This window comes from Echinococcus granulosus, assembly GCF_000524195.1.
Source record: "Echinococcus granulosus chromosome Unknown EG_S00017, whole genome shotgun sequence".
Taxonomy (NCBI): domain Eukaryota; kingdom Metazoa; phylum Platyhelminthes; class Cestoda; order Cyclophyllidea; family Taeniidae; genus Echinococcus; species Echinococcus granulosus.
The window spans coordinates 813,404-833,624 of record NW_020170397.1 but is presented as its reverse complement, the minus strand read 5'-3'; the positions used below and the strand labels follow the sequence as shown (position 1 = coordinate 833,624).

General features: G+C 42.9%; 2 protein-coding genes across 2 annotated transcripts; both read right to left on the bottom strand. All coding sequences in view use genetic code 11, as the record gives it.

Annotated features, from left to right (window-relative positions):
* Positions 1 to 228: 228 nt before the first annotated feature.
* Positions 229 to 4,811, bottom strand: EGR_03360 (REST corepressor; the record flags this gene model as incomplete). The annotated part of the gene is made up of 6 exons (XM_024492609.1): positions 229 to 302; positions 438 to 520; positions 3,013 to 3,663; positions 3,727 to 4,029; positions 4,170 to 4,339; positions 4,716 to 4,811. The coding sequence occupies 6 exons, from the start codon at positions 4,809 to 4,811 to the stop codon at positions 229 to 231; spliced, it is 1,377 nt and encodes a 458-aa protein (XP_024353010.1).
* Positions 4,812 to 6,412: 1,601 nt separating this feature from the next.
* On the bottom strand, positions 6,413 to 19,267 carry EGR_03359 (Protein BAT4; the record flags this gene model as incomplete). Its single annotated transcript, XM_024492608.1, has 8 exons — positions 6,413 to 6,626; positions 9,226 to 9,677; positions 12,316 to 12,996; positions 14,247 to 14,360; positions 16,356 to 16,844; positions 17,034 to 17,149; positions 17,816 to 17,940; positions 19,146 to 19,267. 8 exons carry the CDS (start codon positions 19,265 to 19,267, stop codon positions 6,413 to 6,415), a joined length of 2,313 nt encoding a protein of 770 aa, XP_024353009.1.
* Positions 19,268 to 20,221: the final 954 nt, after the last annotated feature.

Here is a 20,221-nt window from a genome sequence, read left to right as displayed (position 1 = left end):
GGCTCGTCTATGCATTTTTAATGAAGATCCACACAGACTCGTGCGATTTATGACGCCTTCGGCAAAGACTAGCATATCTGTCTCATATTTTAAAAATGTGAAAAATTGTGCTTAAGTTCAACAATTAAGCTATAGCTGTTAATGAACTGTAGCACCTCAAGGCTGCCCTGAAGACGGAAGAAGATACAATACTTGGGCAAAATATATGCTGTCGACCTACAGAAGGGCTTAGTGGCTACTGGTGTGGCCCAGAGGAGGTACAATGGCGGAGGCACTCATTGGTCCGCTACCAAAACCGAGAGCTAAACAAACAAATAATATATTAGAGGCTCACCGTTACTGTTGACGAGCAACTTTTAATTAGTGCGAATAAAGAATGACAACAGGTTTTCATCTTTTCCTCACTTAATTACTCCAACCACGTGACCTGCGCTTACTTTGATGGTGTGCCGAGGGTGGCCAGTCAGCACAAAGCGCATGAGCCGCCCAATGAGACGCGCGCTGTTGATGCAAAACCTTTCTACAAGCGGGAAAATAAGGTAAACTTAGCTTTAGTCGTTGTTCTACTAAGCAATCGCTTCTTGGTTGTCAACAGAGGACAGAGACAGGCAGGTGGGTAAAAGTGACACTGCCTTTGAAACCAGTGGCATCGCTCGGATTGCGGACATCACGGTACCTCCACGGGGCAGCCGATGAAGTATTCAGCTTCAAATACCTTCAGCGGTTTTAGCTCACTAAATGAATAAGTGTGGAATCTGTTTTAAATAAAGCAGGATTAAGTGGTAGATACACAACTTCAATTAATTTCAAAGAAAAGAATGCTTCTGCAAATTTAAAAGGCAAAAAATGATTTTGACTTGTCAGAGGTAAACTTTTCGAGTCGGAATGCGTAAATGGAGTTTAAATACTTTATTATAACAGGACGGTATTCATTATATTTGTTATTTCCATTGTTTTTTTTTCTACTCTGGGTCTTTTGGAAGGACAATCGTGAAACTTCTTTCGATGTCTGAGCATCTGTTGCCTGGTTCCACTAGTAAAGCAGCCGATTGAAATGGTCCTCCATTGCCTAGTCCAAAGGCGAACTAATTATGCGCACCATGGCGACGTGGACTAGACAGATCACAGAGGTATCCTTTAAGTAACTCATTCGAAAACAGCTTATTTAATAGTCCATTTAAGGCACTAATCTCCTTATAGAATAAGTGAAAGGCAAAGGCAAAACTTTCATCTCGTGTGCAATCACATCAATTTTTTAAAATATTTTGAAGCTTCATTCCCTTATCTGCTTGCAGGAGGTTGAAGTACATCCCATCACCTGTTCAATAAGACAAGATTTTTATTTTGTTCAAAACCCCTGCCCTCTTGCCCACCACCCTATCATTGTTATCTGGGTGTGGGTAAATGCAGGACAGCGAGGGAACGCGAGATAACGGAGTAATAGTAATAATTCGCTTCTAATCAGGTGGAAAAATAACTTGTTTCCATTGCCATGGCAACGCATAACACTTATTGTGTACCTCCGTGTGCCGAACAAGGCCTACGAGGGTGTACGCGCAGGTGCGTGCGTAGGTGCAACACTCTTCCCCGTGGGTGATGGTATCAAACACCTTGCTGCCATAAAAAGCCTCGATGATTGCGCACATTAATAACCACCACGCAGCGTAACAACAACAAGACGCCACTTCCATGCACATCCCGACGAGGCGCCGTTGTGACACTTATCCTCGTCCCATTTCTGTCTCTGGTCCCAGTTAGGCACTGCAGACGCATTGTGGGTTCGGTGCGAACGCCTTCTTGTAGGGGTAATGGTGGGACGCATAGTATATTAGCCAAGTTAAGGCTATGTAGCATACCCAGAGTCCAGGTTGTCCTTGTGAAGGCTGTACGATTACAAGCCTGGAAATGACTATATCAATGACGTGAAGAAGAGCTGGAAGATTGGGAGCACAGTAGTCGTCGAAGGCGGAAAGATCTCGAGTAGTTAAACGCACAATTATAATTTCAACAGGTAGTGGTCAGAATATGACACCGTCTACTTGATATTAGCAGTCTAAAAATTGAATTGCGAATCAAAATGCCCTAGGGAGAGTGATTTAGGGGATGGGGCCATCATCTGTGGACCACTGGTAGGAGAACAGCAATCAGTTTCTTCAGATTCGCCACCATGCAAATTCGAGTAAATTGCAAGGAGTAAATCGTTTGGAGAAGATACACTGGACACTGACCCCATAATCATTATGGGGTTAGTTTCATAATCATGAAATTGTGTACCTTAGATTAATTGGTAAGTTTGACACACTTGAGTCCATGGACAATAACGGACGCAGAAATCTCCTCTAGATGGAATTTTTCTACAAAGATTCAGTCTCGACTGTCGTCTTGGTGAAAAAATTTGTCGAAACGACTATTAATCACTACTGGTACATCACTACTACTGTCCTAATGTTCCTCCATACCACTTTCATTCCCATTTATATATGAAAAGATAGCCCATTGAGAACGAGATAGTGCCAACGTACAAATAAATAACTCAAGCAGATTAACATCCCCAGCGTTATGTAACCTAATCTCTCAGTGATCATGGATTTCGAAAAACGAAAAAAGCAACCGACTTCTGTGCGCAAAAAAATTAGCCCTTGATTATTATACATTAGGCCTGCATTTCACCATACGGAGAAGCAATCCGCTACCTCCTCTAAAAGAAGAGCATCCTGTACTGCCAATCCAACAACTGATTGGGATAGAAGAGAGGGGAGTAAGTGAAGTACCATTTGTTCAAATTTCAGTTTATACATGCGTACTAAAGGCAGTGAGCAAATCACATTGGGAAGAGGAAAGGGGGATAAATATATTCGCATCATGTACACGTTGACATTGTGTTCCAATAAAAAGAGCAGACGAGTTAATAATGAGACAGTGAGACACATAGAGGTACGCACACAGTTAAGGTAGACCCGAGAACCTGCGGTGGGAAGAAACTACGCCCATCAAGGCCATGACCCATCTCACCGACGCTGCCGAGTGGAGGGACGTGGGGAGGTAGCGAGTGAGGCTCGAGTGCGCTTTCTCGGTGACCCGATCGTCACCGGCGCCTGGCTAGGCCCCAAGGCGCGCCGACGCGTGCTTACAGTAGGCTGCTCAGCCTCCGTCTCCACCTTTTTCCTTTTCCTTTCACCCACCTCCTTCTCTCCTCTTCCTGCCGACTGTAGTCTTTTACCACGTTTCACTATAACCTTCTCTGAACTCGCCTTCACGCCCTGGTTTTGTTTCCGTGACCGCATTCGGCGATCCACCTTCGCCTTCACCACTGAGGACCTTCGTGTTTGCACTCCACTCCTTACGGGGGACGGCGTTGCCAACGCGTTGGAGGTGCGCGTACGACGCGAAGGGGCCGCTTGCGCGTCCTCACTTGAGCGCCGTGAGCGACGACGCCTGGCAATAGCTGGACTCTCCGTCGACCGAGACGGGGTAGCGGTCTTTGCAGCAGCTTCTCTGGCAGGTCTCTTTTGTCCACGTGGGATTTGGCGGTTTTGCTCTTCTTCTTCCTCCTTTATCTTCTCTGCTTCAGGCTTGTTACATACTGTATTTTGCGGAAATTTATTTCCTTCCTGCTCAAGCATTTCCTTCGGGGCCCTGACATGGGGGATTTGCGATGATGAACTATGAAAAAAAGTTGGGTTTACAACAGAATGTCGGTGGAGTGTGAGCGAGACATCGACTTACCTCTCATCGGGAGCAGGAGGCGTTTCCATGTGTGAGGAACCTCTGGGACTATGCTTCAAGGGTGCGGTAACGATAAATGGCGATTCCAACTCTGAGGTTGAGCCCTTCGACGCTGATTCCAACTCTCCATTTACAAGAGGGGTCTTGATTTCAGGATCGCTTTTCACCTCGGTCGCGAGCGCAGCTAAATCCAATGGACCGGGATCGCCGGCCACTGATTCTGGTTCCAGTGGGCGTACGATTTCTCCTTCTGGATTCTCTGAGGGAGTCTTCGTAATCTCCTCTGATTTTCCATTCTCCTTGCTAAGATCAAGAAAGAAGTCTTAGCATACAGACAAGCAAAATTAAGAATATCCACTCACCAGACAGCTCCAAGTCAAAAATAAACATTGAATATACCTTTGAGAGAAATCCGACATACGTTAAGGCAAGGGGTGACATACCCAATAAAGCCATCCAAGTCATATGTATCGTTATACTTATTGTAGAAGTCGCGAACAAGACTTTCCGACTTTGTTCCCAAAATTCTCGCGATATTGATGAAATCCTTGCCATATTCATTGAGGGCCATAACAAGAAGCGCCAGTTCCGACTTTGTCCAGCGGTAGGAAATCTGAAGGTACAAACACGCACAAGTGCCTTTAAAAAAAGGAATCAAAAGAGGACTCAGCCAGTACTTTTGCCCCTTACAACATGATAGAAGAAAATAAAATGCGCCAACGGGAAAAGAGGACTACACAGCTGCGCAAAATATCTCTTCTATCCAAACCTTCCGAAAGCAGCAATGACGACTGGGCTGATGACACTGTGCTACTGCAGGGAGTTTGATCTTTTTTCTACCCAGTACAGGCCAATTCTTTGCGTCCGCCCTGCCAGTGTCTCTTTTTTCCTCGTCAGGTAATCAGAGAGGGGCAGCTAGCTTCATTCGTTTGGATTCATTTTTTTTGTGTTTTGCTACAATTCTCTCCTTCCATGCACTACTACAACACCGAGGGCGGTGGCAGTGTTTTGGTGGCCTGTGCTCTCCCCTTCTCCGCCTTCGTCTCCAACTCCACCTCCTCCTCTCCTTTCCTAATGCGCGCCATTTTCAGCGCACTAAGCACATGCCACTACTGGTGGTAGGACAATGAACGCCTGCAGCCTCGTCACGCACACGCACAACTAGGCGAGGAGGATACACAGATGAGGAGCGCGTACGTGCAATTTTTCGTCCGCGCGCGTGTGTATGCGAGGGAGAGAGAGAGTACATGACAGTCATACAAACAAAGGGATATTTCACCTCCAAAAGAAAAAAAAACATCACACGTATCTTTAATACGAGGAAAAGGAAATTATTGAGAAGATTTGGGTACAAATTCGATTCGGTCTGGGAAGCTGTGCAGTGCTTAATGGCAAACGAGTAGTTGAGACAGCTTCTCCATGAGCTTCACAGGAAGCGATGGGTCAAGCATGTAGAACAGACAAACTACAGATAAAATCTCACACGTCTTTGCTACGGCGAGTGGTAATAGGTACGCTCAGAACCAGACAACTTTACTGTGCTAGAGAGGATAAATATGAAGTTGGTGAAACAATGGCGATGGTCAGTGATCAATGCTTTAAAGGATAATCCAACCACAACGCAAAACATTTAGTATATCCAACACCCGACGCCTATTTTGGATCCGACAAACGTCGAAAACCACAAACATCGTTTGGACAATTCCATAAATGGTCCAATTCAGGTGTATGTGGAAAATCAGATTCCTCAAGCAGTTATTCAGTAAAAGGCAGCTTATACGGCTTAAAGTCTTGAATTTGGTCAAACTACAATCCGATTAGCCAGTCAAATGGAACAAAAATGAAATGGAAAGGAAAACAAAGAAGCTCGTAATTGCTACTGATGGTGAGTTAAGTAAAAATAATGTTTTAAGGTCTAACTATTGTCTAAGTAATTCGGAACTAGTCAAGATCCAACCAAGTCTTTCTCCAAAACCAATTACAAACACAAAGTGATTGAACAAAGGAATTCTGATCCATTTGGTAACTTCATTTATGGGTCAAAAGTATTTTACTCCGTCTGAAAAGTTATCCGCGGCCTCCGAAGTTTCAGCCTTGCATTACGCTTCAAAACGTAGGCAGCTTATTCCAAATATGCACCATTTAAAACAATTTGGGGTAACAAAACAGACAGCAAAGTATCAAAAAAACTTTACTGTGAAACAGTAGAACAGAGGAGCTGCGAATAATTTCAAAAGCAGAATATGCATGGTCAAATGAAGAACTGTTATTTTTCTTCGACTAAATTGAAATTAGGGGCGGTTTTCGAGCTAATCGGTGACCAGTGCATAAATTTCAAATAGAAAATTCCATAATGTGTAGGTACTCACAAGGTCTAAGGGGGTATCGGAAGCAAGGCGTAGAAAAAAATAAAGGTCCAACGAACTCACTGGCAAAAATCCTTTTTTGGGGAAAAATGCATCCAAGCCCTCAAAAATGTGCTTATTTTGAGATTCAACCAACTAAAATGGAACAGGAAAAAAATCACAGTAAAGAAGTAGGAAAATCGAAAAAAAAATTACAGGACTATTAGGGAGAGCCTTCAGACCCACAGAAGAGTCAAGCCAAATGGACAAGATAGACCAATGTTTAGTCCATAAGACTAGTAATTACTATCTTGCTAATAAGATTTCAAAATTAAGTTTGATCAGGACGACTGGTTAATGTTGAAAAGACAGAGGATACGGGGACCAGAAGGTCGGGGTACCTCAGTGCGGACTTTTAGCTCAGTGTCCAAAGACGAGAGAGTTGCTTTTGACTCCTTTTGCTTTTGTTTCAAATCCTCGAGGGGAGTGGTCATGAATTCCTTAAATTTGTCATAGTCGAAGTCGAGTCCCGCGGGAACACTTCGTTTAGCGGCCCTAGGAGCCAAAACCGAGAGGTCAGTAGTAATCCTATTGCGTTGCTACTTAAAGTAACTAAAGTAGTAAGTCTAGTATAAAATTACCCCACGCAAAAAATAGCATGAACATTCCTGAGGAGAAGCTTGGCAGCAAATTATAAGCTTGTTGGAATTACTAGGAAAATTAAAAGACCAAGGAAAGTGCGAAAACATTGAGGTTTCGGTGAAAATAAAAAAGAAGATAAAAGGTAGGGACCACAGAAGTAAGCAAATGGTTACCACAAAGGGCAGCCAACAATTAGTAACGCCTCAAAGTGTACACATAAACAAGAAACTTATTTCAAGGCGATTCCGGTCAGTGAAAATATAAAAGTACACATGCACGTTAGTTAAAGGGCATGCAGGGCGAATGTCGACCGTAGTTTAGTGCAAATATTCCGCAGCTAACTGAATGATTGGAAGAGTGGCCGCGATGAGATTTGAACACTTCCACACAGCTGGCACTGGAATTCGCCTATGAAAGTGGTACATTGACACTACAGCGACCTCAGTACGAAAAAAAGTCACGAACAAGCCTTCACTTTTTTGACAAACATAGGGGTCTGCCAAAGCAGCGGAGGCTTATCAATCCTTAAGACTGAGTAAAATCATATCATAATGAACTCGTGACCATCCGCAGACGTGGAGGCGAATGCACTTCCGATGATTGAGCGACAGCAAGTACGTATCTGCAGTACACGTTAAATTGACATTCCATTATCATCAGAGGGACAATGAAACTTCGATACGTGCGCTTTCGGCAACTTATGGCATATTTGACATTACAGGCCACATGGAAGGACACACAGGAGAAATGGCCCTTCGTAGAGATTTGACCACCTCGGCAGCTGTCAGATGCTTCCGAGATCACAACAGAGACAGAGGAAAAAGAGCGTTAGTTGTGGGTTCGGGCAGCTTCAGAAGAGTAAAGCATGCTTTCAAAAGGCAAAGCACAGTAGAACAGGGCGTGTCGTGCCTGAGGACAGCCGTTGGTGATTTGAAGTCGGACTGTGCTCATCGTTGAATTGAATGCATCCGCACATTTTCGGATTTAAAACCTATGTTGTACATTCAGTTCAGAGCTCAGAATAACAGCGTTTCCACCTACATATATTTTGGTAGAAGAATCAGCGCACAAAAGCCAGTTAGAGAAATGATGAAAAGAACACGAGCATTAAATCTTAGCTGTGAGCAGTCACACAGCTGAGATTATCAAGCATTCGTGGAATGTACCACTCTCGTGAGAAAGTACTTAGACGACAGCAGAGGTGCAGCAATTTTGGACAAGGCTGACATGTCAAGAGGCGAAGAAAATTAGCAAGCCGTAGTTCCATTCCGTAATTACTTCAACGCAAGTTTCTGAAGGGTCACAGCTTTATAGATTAACTGCACATCATTTTGTGATAAAAAACGTCAATGCTGAGATAAGGATAACTAGAGGCATACATAGAAATGAAATGAGTACTCAGATGAACTATATTTAGTGTATAATCACTAATCAAAATGTCAAAAATAAGCGTACATTAAAAGGCACAAACTGACTTAATAGTACAGGTCGATCAGCGCAAAGTTGACGGTTCTGAGAAGCATGAACACCAACCGAGTCACCGAGACCTGCATTGTTGACCTCATTAATAATCCAGTTATCTGACTAACAAAGATCAGGACAAAACAGGGGATATGATGTCGGTGCAAAGCAGGTAGACAACTGGTCATTCTGTATGCGAAATATCAGTGAATTCAACGGAAATTTCAAGCTTGACGCGACTAACCCCGGTTATGCTCGTTGCGTATGTCTGTGCAAGACGAAAGACGGTGATACACGAAGAACTGATGCGCCTCGCAACATAACAGGACATTAGGTAATAGTGCAAGAGGGTTAAGTAATGGCTCACCCTCCACGCATTCAGAAAGCCTGACCTGAATCGAAATGACCTCTTTGCATAAAACTGAGTGCGAGTCCGGCAAACGATTCTATTTCAGCTTTAATTTGCACACACTCATCGCCACTTACTAATTGTGTGCGCCGCTTGGGTGTTGTCAGACTGGATATGATAGAAAAAGTGGCCTTCAAGGATATTTTGAATAGTTTCCTTAAAAACGTAACACTTATAACTAGATACTAAACATTTTTGAATCCAAAAATATGATAACACGGCAAGAAATGCTACCTTCAATCAAATAGAAGATTAGTGTATAAATGCAAATCAAAGCAATGCAATGCAGGCATCTCTTTTTATGCAGAAATGGCTCAGTTCTGATATGTAATTGTTACCTAAAAACATCTGTTACCTCACCTTTGCCTGTCAACACACTATTATGGTCTTCTTGCTGTTAAGTCGGAAAGCGTGTCATTAAGTTGTGCTTTCTAAAGAATACGCTATCAAAGGTGATTACATACAGTTTCAATAAAAAATCACTCATCATGCGAACGTGAACCACAAGTAAATGCTGATTCAGTTAACGACTAAAAAGTCAACTGTTTAAATATGAACGTTTTTCAGAAAAAGTAGATACAACTGAGCAAGTGAATTTGCAAAAGAAAAAGCAAAGTTTCTGCGAAGGCGATGCAGCCTTACTTGGAGTGAGATTCGAGGGCCGAAGAGTGGTCAGAACTGCCAACGAGTGATTCGGTGGCAGCGATGTACCTGCGACCGAAGGGTAGTGCCCCATTCGCAGTGCCACCATAGGCGAGGCGCATAGGTACAGCCGTGTTAGAATTAGTAGAAGGTTCAGTTGTTGAACGACCACGCCTTACACCAGCAACAACTTTATTGGCTCGCTCTTGACCTAGCATTTCGCAAAGATAGCGCTCAAAGGAGCTATCCGCCTCAGCCTCCTCTGGATCAACTACGGAGGGAACGACTGGCACGGAAACAGCAGTGGAAGAGGTGAAGCCGCGCTTTACAGCCCTCTCATAGCAGGTCTGCATTTGACGCCCATGCTTGCGGTTATGTCGCGGAATAGCCTTAAAGGGAGCTGCGATAGCGTAGTACAGCGCGTGGAGTTCACCCATACGGTAAGCAGGAAACTAAATGAATAGAGAATGAAATTCTGATCCAACGCTCTAATAATGAATACCAACAAGAAGCGTGGCTTTTTACTTGATGAAAATGCTAAAACTAGACCGCCTTGATAAGGCGCAATAAGAGCTACGGAGATAATACGCTACGCATTTGCAAAAAAACTGGTTGCAATTTGGTACAAATTTATTGTAAATGATAATTTTGCCTAAATACACTCTGAATAAAAAGTAAATAGGCACGGAGCATTGTAAAATGAAAAAGTTTTCGATCACAATATATCCTTAAAAAATCGACGTCGATCGCTGTTCAGATTAAAAAGACCAAAGGGGGTTTTTCACATCTATTGACAAATCCGATGATAAAAATGGAAATCTTACCCATAGATAAAACATGAATAAAATGGGGCACAAAAGTTTGAAAAAGGAACACTATCACCAATACTTCAATGAAGCCTCCTTGAGCAGGCTAAAAAAGCACGAATCAATAGAATAAATGAATCTCAAGACAACCAAATTTATCATAAAGTACAGCCACAGGCAAGCACTTCCAAAGAAGGTAAAGGAGAGAATAACGCAAACTCACAGACTCTCTGACATTAACAAAATTTTTGCGAGGTCTGCTGTCCACACACTTCAAGAAACGCCTGACTTCAAGTTTGTTATAAGTATTAAGGATAGGTTGATAATTAGGAAGATCATCCACTGCATGTTGAATGTTATACTTATGGTAATGTAAAAGTATTCTAGCAGATTCTTCCGAATACCTGCATTAAAAAAGAGGGGTTCGTAAATCTTTATAAGACACTCTAACAAAATATGATATGAAATAAATAACACCAAGGAAAAGACGTGGGAATTAGGCATTTAGTAATGTAATGAATTAGTACATAAAAATCTACTGCATGAGTCGGCAGATTATAAACAACATACCTATATTTCTTAGCCTGGGATAAATACGTATCCATATCAGGTAATGGTGGACTGTGCTCAGGATTCCAAACATTTACTTCCCGAGCAGAACACTCGTTCAGAAAGGACGATGATTGATTGTAAACAAACTCAGGAACATCAACTTGGTAGTTAGGGCCAACACGAGAGGAAACTGCAAACATAACACACATATTTGAGCACTAAAATAAGTTGCAAAGATCACAATCAAAATTACTCCCATATAAAGATTCAAATAAGTGACAAGGACACATACAACACTAATAAGCACGATAACATGACAAACGCACCATCAACCTCCTTAGGCTTCTTCGATGACTTTGTTGATTTACCGTTAGCATTTCGTTTAACAGCAGACATGCTTATAGCAAAAACGTCGCGCTTCCCAGAAATTTACAAAGTCCACCTCGAATTCGTGAAGCGAAGAAATGACCTTCAAATGGCATGTTAAACAACAACACCAGAACCATAGCTTTTGACATAAAACAGATCATTTTCCATTTGTATTCAAGACATTTTAAGAAAGATTTTTAATACATAAGATAATGTAACACGTTATTTAAGCCTGTTGTGAATTGCCATAATAATTAGTCGGCATAGTTTATTAAAATTCGCCATAATCATTATTATACTGTCTTACAAGAGGACAGCACCTAAAAAGGTATAGGTGGTAACAAAGTTGGATTTTCAGCACACAAAAGAAGCAGAGGAGCTCACTTCAATTTATTTAGAATTTTGCTCATTAATTTATGCAACTAAAATGAACGAATAAGGATACAGTACTCACTTTCCACTGAAATCTAATCATTTACCTTTTGTGCGGAATGCTGGGAAGACCACGTCGGAAAAACTGCTTCCGTTAACTTAGCTTGCCTCACTTACTGGATACCTCTGCCCGGTGAGTTAGTCTAAATCAATCCTGAGCTTGGTAGGGTAAAAGGCTTCAAAAGCATTTGCAATCGTTTGTGACTGCAATTTCAGATTTAACTTCAGTCAAGTGCAGACAAATTGTTCTCATCGGACCATCATCAAGCGGTAAAAGTGGATTTCCAAGCTGCCACGAACTTTTCCCCCTTGTTATTTAAAATGCGTGGATTTGTCCCGCATACTGCAAGCATAATGGTAGAAAGCAACCTCCAATTGTTTGGATTACGTGTACTTAACGAAGAAACCACTTCAAAGCTCATGTAGCAGTAAAACCATCTTAAAGTGACCCATTAGCTAACAATAAAGTATTCCATTCGGGTGGGAACGTAGACATAAATTGGCAGTAGCCGAGAAGTAGACCCCTCCATCAGCTAAGCACGCACGAGCGAAGGCCAGAAGGCAACACATTCCCCACAAAAGCAACCATCGAAGGAAAAGGTGTCCCCAGGTCAAAACCAACTCGATTCAAAGATGCATCATCCTTAACTTTCCTATGCACTAAACCTCCACCAAGCTTGCAATGCTGCGACCCGAGCGCAAGGTATATTTCAAGAATGTGTAATTAAACGTAAGAACATTTGGTCATCCTTTCGGTGCCCAAAATACTCAATTTACCCAAGACACTAGTTATTACCAAGAATCGAATATGGGGTACAAAATACTAGATTCCCAAATAAAAGAACATTAATACGTGTAAGAAAATGGTCATGTACAAATAGTATGGACTATCTATACTTTACAAAGAACACCTGCGTTCCGCGTAGAGTACTTTTAACTGATCGTCATCGAAGTAAAATTCTTGTCGGAATCGGATTTCCTTCAGTTTCTCCGCCTTGATACGTTTTGCCTGTAATCGCTTATCCAGACGCAAGGGCCAGTTTTTCCGCGATGAAAGGGGCCTACTAACGACAGCCTTTATGTCGTTGGGCGCGAAATGCGTTATGCGCGGGCGGCTCTTTGTAGTAGCACCGAATCCCAACCTGTCGCTTTTGAGCACTGTCGCTATAGGAAAACGGCGTCCTTGACCCTGTCGGCCCAGTCCACCAGCACTCGACGTCCCCACATCAGCAAAACTGACGGAGATATCCATATCGGCGAAATCAATCCAGCCTAGGCGTCGAAGCATTTTGTATCCTCGATTAGATGGGGGGATGAGTAATGAGGAGGGACGAATTGGCTCCTTAGACAGAACAGCAATTTGGTGATGGAGAGAAGATATGTGTGACCGAGAGGTGGGATCACAGTTAGATGAACACGAAGACTGTAACTGGCGAGAAGCGTTCAGTGGCCCCAGTTCTGCTTTTTCGTCAGCAAATAAGCCAAGGTAAAAATCACGGGCTTCTTCGCCATTCAGCGAAGAATTTGAGTCCATTACCTTATCTGGAGAATTATTTGCGCAGTTGGTTGCCTCTAATTCCCGAACGAAGTGCTTGCTTAATAGGCTGCGGGTCTAAAGGTTAAAAATGAATGACCATCAATTAATCCCAATATTTCATAAGATACTGAACTCTCAAAATACACCCATGTAGAGAGACATCTTTGGATGGTATGGCAAGAAGATTGCACAAAGTCATGGGACGAATAAACAGGCTCCATTTACAGGCAGCTATTCCGATGTCCAGTTAGTATATAAGGCTTAAATTACGAAATTATTCACTGGCTACAGAATTAAGGGGAAAATGTAAGGAATTAGAACTCAAACGGCTGTAGACAAGGATAGGAAGAGAGACGTGTATGACAACCCCTGAACACTTAGTCGGTTTCTTCGACATCCCTTGGTAGTAGGACTCACACGAGCTTAAGCTGTTAAGGTGATACATTAAAACCTCTTAGACAAACAGTTAAATACTGAGATTTAGGAATAGCAGAAATACGAGAGACGAAACCCACAATACTCATCTGCGCGCCACCGACTGCACCAAATATTGGGATACGGCGGGCCACCAGTGCACACCCCTTGATAGCAATTAACAAGGATTCCACAATTTAATTTAAATACCTCAAAAAGCAAGCTAAGCACCATTAAGGTATAGTATTTTTAGGAAAGGAAGTAGGCTGTTGAAAGTGTTCAGAGTTATGTTAAATTTACACATGCCAATAGCGTGTTTGGGAATCAAACGCGAAGTTTCGCCAGCTAGTGAAAAGCGGCGAAAATTAATTCGCTTTGCTTGTTGTTTTTAAATGCTTATTGAAGACATTACAACTTTCTTATTCTTCTCTGAAGCTGTAAGAGTGCAGAGAGTTTTGGGATGAGCACTATAGTAAAACAATTCTTTGTTTAACTCTTACTTTTGGTAGCAAACCCCTTAGGCACTCCAAAATTGTTCCCCCGGGCCATACCATGCTTAGGCAACACATATTCTGCCTGATTATTATCCACTCTGTCGTCTCTGGGGAAGTCTCGGGGCGTTACATTGGTGACAGCTAAAAGCAAACCTTATCCTAGAGAACAACCATCCTGTTTTTTACCGCTAGGTGATAAACTTTAGCGTGACCGAAGAACTGCCTATCAGATAGATGACAGAATCTGTGATGACCTCCAACAATTACGCTGAAAATGATGTCCACCTTCAGCGAATATTCCAGCCTTGTGATCAGCAGGACTGAAAACAACTGGAGCTACAGTAGCCACAACCGAGATCCATCTAGAAAAGTTCGCTGCGGAGCAATCTACTGTTTCTCCATGAAGATATCATTTACGTGAACTCGCGATACCTCCACTGCCCTACTTGCTGGATAGAATCCAGATGGATAGGGTTGGGCAGCACTGATGAGACCAGGGTGGCAAGGAGGGGAAGACGCGAAGCATAGCCCCTGCAGAACAATATTAAACTTTGTACTTAATTATGTAACTCGCCTTTTGGGCCGGTGTTTCCAGGACTGGCGATGAACACGCGTGATGGTCAGTACATTCTCCGCCTCCCAATGAAGTTCCCATACAGGCTGAAAAGCCAGATAATGCAGAATTCCTAAGAAGGATTAGTAACATGACAGCCAGACATCTCCTCACCTGCATGAACATTTGATAACTGTTGCAGTTGGTTTAGTGGTGGGTATTGTTGTTACAGCATTGATTGCGCTGTGATGGCTGACTTGGTAGTTGGTCAAGGAGAGCACCGAGGACAATGCTCAAAAGAGATGAGAGGGTATGTAATGCTTTAACTGTTTAACCTTCAATTTCGGTAACGGGCTACTTAGGGGCTCCGCTATCGTACCTTAGCCGGACAGCCTGACCTCCAGGCTACACCAATAGTCTTCAAGCCCTTCTGTAGGTCTAAAACACGTACTGCGTCTTCTTTCTTGTCCAGGGCAGTATCAGGACGCTACAACTGCATCACTAGCATACAAAAGGACTGCGAGGCTACCGGGATGGCCAGAAGGCCATGTCGCCTTGTAAAAGCACAATAGACGGGGACCCAATTGCTCGTGTAGTCAAACGCAGAGTTGAACAAACCATCAAATCACTACATTATCATTATTACAGGTACAGTTGTACATGTGCATTTACTGAAGCTGTTTTGATAGACCGTTTTTACAAATGTGGTCAAACTTGACAAATTATTTTACTTAAAATCAGGAATACCCTATTTGGAGCGCTACAGAGGCGTTTTGCAACATTTACCAGAAATTAAATGTTATCGTCAACTAAAGAGAGGTAATGATAACCACATGGAAATTCGTAAAGTATAAAACCGTAAGCCTTAAGCTCAGCGATCGGTACGCAGGTATCGGAGACACCTTCAATGCGTTACTTTTCAAGCAAAATCCACTCATAAGTTCTCTTACAGTAAGTTTTACACAATTTTAACTATCTGAAATAAACTGAATTGAAGGCCTGGATACTGTGGGTAAGCGATGCTTTAGTCGAAGGTACTCTTGATGTGTTAGGTTGCAAGTAAACGTGGAATCAGCTCCAGACTACTACAACTTCCGTCCGTTTTAGCAACGCCACTTAGGGGTTAGTTCACATTTATAATACCAAAATACACCTCTCCATGGGCGACTCAGAGTGGAGTTTGGCATATTCGTAGAAGTCCGAATTAAAACGAGTTGAGGGAACTTGAGCGATTAGCAACATGAAGACGACGATCTTAAACACTAGTGCTCACAAATATGAAACAAAGCCTTTGTTAGTTTAGTCGGCTAGTTGCAACTGAGCTTCTGCTGATCAACCTCGACGCAATTAAGAAATAGCATTTCCTTTGGTCCATCTCCGTCTCAAATTTCTTTACTGTAACGATGGGATTGCTGCAATATCCTGTACTTCCTACTACGGTTGCAGACATTGGACGTGTGAGCCTCCACACATAACATGATCAAGGCCAGATTCGTAGGATAACTAAAACTTTCTTTCTAAGCAGGGTAACTATCGTGTTTAATTGGTTCTCTTAATCTGATTGTAAAGAAACCTGACGGTGAAAAAAAACAACTAGCGTTATGAACCTCAACGTCACCAACCTCAGAAATCACAAAACCCCCATAAAATCAGCATACTGCTGCCGTTATGGGGGTTTGAAGCTGGGTTTACGTCGTGGACACACGACATGTGACTACGGGAGGAACCGTGCATGTATTTGGAGCGGTAAATGTGTGCTTTTGATGTCAGCATATCCCATAGGCAATCCTACGTTCCACCTAGCTGCTTTGTTTATTCCCGGCATATCAGTTTCTTCATACAAAGACGTTAGATAATAATTAATTGGCTCTATATGCCAAAAATAACAAGGTAGGCGCATCATGTCTCCAAGATTAAGGAATACACAAGTATGTACGCGACAGTTATGCACTCCTTCAAACAGTACCGTTTACCAGGGGGACGACCCTGCTGTCCTGGAAATTTTCGAATGAGGGAAGGGAGTTTGAGGAACGGAAGTTCACATGTAGACTGGGAGAGGAGATCTTCGAGTAGTGGTAGTTGCCAGAGGGGATTCTTTTGCCTCCTCCACCAACGCTGCCGCCGCTTCCAACACCTCCGAGAACAACGCCATTGTTGGCTAGCTTAGGCGAGCGCCAAAGCTGCTTGAAGGGCAGAAGGAGAGGAGCGGCGCAGCAAGGGGGGCTGTGACTCCCAACGAAGCCAAATCTTTGGAGCTGCTTTCGACAGCAGATGTAGTAGATGTAGATTGAAAGACACGTGAAGATGAAGAGGAGGAGCAAGAGCGCAGCAGTCTGACGATGCGTAAACCCCACCACCGGATAACTGGGCTCTTCGGCCAGCAGGCGCTTGAACTCAGGGCTGCAAGGAGTTGCAATTGAGCATGTGCCACCTAGTATTGCAGTAAGTATTCCCAATCCCAACTTTCAAAAAAGGGGAAAAAGTGACGCTAACTGTGGATGAAAAATAGAGTCGCATGGCAATAGGTCTAAAATAAAGCCAAAAGAAGTGCAGGAAACAGTTTCAGAAGTGTTATTTACTGTAGGCATGGCATCACATGTGCGGAAGGAGCTATTAAGTGCAACAACTAGGGGACGATGTTCGAGTCGTACCGGATCATCAAACTGGAGGGCAGAGGAGGGAAGTATATGAGCGAACGACGCGGTCACTACAAGTAGCAGGTCGGCAAAGGGATGCCACCACCGACTCCATGAATGGCACTCAAAATCTAGATAAAGAGATCTAGGGATGAAATTATCCACTCAAGCGATCGGAGTCGGAGATGGTATCTAAGGTTTACTATAGGTTAGTATTGTGTTTGCTCAATAAACGGACAGCACCTGCACAGCATTAATCCCCTCCTCCCCCCTGACTACGATCAAGTTAAAAGGCCATTAAGACACTTGTTTATGCGAGTAAGGTGCTGGGCATTACCCACATACGAGTGTGCGAATATACACATGGAATGAAGAACAGCAGCCAGTCGATCCTGCAGGTCGCGACATGTTGACCTATCGCCATTCCGGGCGTTCGTCGATTACAGAGAGGGAATGCGAAGGAGGGACTTAACCAGACACACAGAGTATTCAGCAGCGTAGACAAAAGTGTTAAAACAATCACGCATGGCTTAGCTAATGTGAATGGATAGAAGCTACAGACTTTAAATGAACTTATTAGCATGGTACATGGTGTATTTGACGATGGACAACAACAAGCAAGGTGACCAAAAACGACGCCCTTCACATAGGGATTGGTAAACAAATAAAGCTTCACAGTATTGTGTTGATGCCTAGTTTGGCAAGAGTCGAATGACAAGGGGTTAGACGTAGATAAGCGCTCAATTGAGCTTGCAAAAGAGCAGAGGCTTACAATTGCATGTAGTAGATAAAGGCACCCAGACTCCATTGCACCTCAATGCCGGAGAGCTTGTCAATGGGATGGAGGTTGGTGTAGGTTCGAGGGAATCCAAAACCCGAGTGCAAAACGTTAATGATCCACGAAGCCTTGAAACAAACGGCCCTAAGGAGAGAGGAAGGCAATTTCATGCTAAGATTACCTGTTTCTATAGGAGAGGCCATTGCCGGGAAAGCAAAGCGCTCTACAAGTTCGTATGATAAAAACGCTCTTAAGTATCGCACTCACGTTACATATTGCATAACCAAAGACATGGACAAGTTGTGGGTGGGATCTACTGGCCTACATTTAAGATATCGCCTCGGCTACTCCCAATCTATAGTTGTTACGTGGCTATGTTGCCATCTGTAACCGAGTCAAAAATTGCTGCCACGTTTTTTCGGAATACAATTCCCACATTGGGAGAGGAACACACAAACGAAACATCTCAGAGTATTAACGAAGTGTTGGGTGAGGTGAAGGCATGACCAATGAATGATGATTGAATCTCAGTTCGGGTCTCTCACATGCTTCGACCTTTTGCAGTAATAAAGAGACCTATGAAAGTAGTGAACAGTGGAAGTGAGTACACCTATCTCGGACTAGATGCCAAGTAGCTGTAATGCTTGGAATTGCTACTACTGAAAGATTGGACTAGTTGGGAATAACGTCGGTGAGGCAAATAAACTGGCTAAGTAAATCTTGCGGCAACAACTTAACAATTTGCCGGTAGAATACAGATGTAGGTTATTAGCTGTGAGAGAAAAAAGATATCTAGAACGGAACAAAAGAAGTCACCACCCCCAACCTCGTGGCGCTGTCAGATTTGGAGACAGCTAGAAGGGCAGAGAAGGTAGTATAAAGTAAAGTGGGGATCACACAGAAGGCTGGTTTACTATTGCCCAAAACCCATGGTTGCGTTTTGATGTGGCTTCCCGTTTTGACAAGCCCATGACCGCATGGGGTGTTATTATTTTCAGATGCCAACCAAGAGAGCACCTCAAGGAGTTAAAAGTTGGACGAGAGACAAACCGTATCATCATGAATTGGATGCTGTCCCGGTGACATAAGATTTGTTACAAAACAATTTCACGATCAAATCGAGCATCTATGAAGCATTTTTATGATGAGCCTCTTTTCGGGTGGCTGCGGATTTTTGGACAATTGCTATAACCAGAACTCCAGTGATATTAGTGTGGTCAATGAAGCTGTTAAGTTGGAAAATTACAAATTTCTAAACTTACTGTTTATTAAAGATGGCCGAAGATTGAACATTTTTTGCTTGATAGCGAAGGAGAGATTGATACCACGGCGTCTTGCACACAACCTACGAGGAAGGAGTGTAGTTTAGAAGCGACCATACACAAGGAATGCTTTTCCAAGAGCGAAGAACAGAAAACCATGTGTCGGATGTGGCGAACCAGGAGGTAACAGCTCTCGGGTTGGATTTCATTCCTTCTCCTCCAGTTTTCAGACTATGACTACTCCTCTGTAAACCGTTTCAAGGTCGTGCTTCCTTAGCTTGTTTACGAGACAGAAAACACGTGGTACCAGTGGTAGTGAGCCTTAGGCAACGAGGGATGGAGAGGGAGGGAGAAGTTGATGCTTTACAAAATGGTAATAAAAGGCAATTGTGCTAACATGTGAGGAAATTGTGATATCGAATTGCTTCAGATCCTGACGATAAAATTTCCACCCAGCACACCTGCTTTTGCTGAGCTATAGACCATATGAGTAGAAAACACCAACAGAAAACGTTAATAAAGACAAAATTGCAAACTAAAGCGAAGTAAACACCCTTGTGGGAAGAAAAATTCACCTGACAGTAAAACCTAGGACAGCAAAATTCCTAAACAGTGAATTATTCATGGAAAAACTTTTCAATAAATAGCCGGTGAAATTTTGACCAAATATTTGTCGCTCCATTATCCGATATGGGCGGCATGAGCGCATTCCAGATGGAAGTTACCATTCAGATCAAGTAAAATAAAGGTAAGAAAAAGCGAACACACCAATCTGGGGGCCGAATTCACTTCATTCACAAATTACAAGAATGATTCTAAAAGAGAATTATGGACTGGGTTATCTAAAGGGAAATGCACCCTTAGACTGCCTCCGGAAAGTGAATTAACTTGAAACCTTATTCTAGATTGCATTAGCTGCTGTTTATTTACCTCACAATTTCAAGCGTTATTTAGAACATATACCCCATTTTTTTAGCTCGTGATAAAACAGTGCACAGGTAGTGCAATTATAATATGTTCTTAGTACTAGACGCAGAATTCACCATCTACCCAAAGATCAGCCATTTCCTCAGAAAATTGGTTTGTCAAATGTACTGCGTCACGAAAGCAAATACACTTCTCTTAAAACAGAAGACCTGAAATTGGAGTAATATAGCACTCCG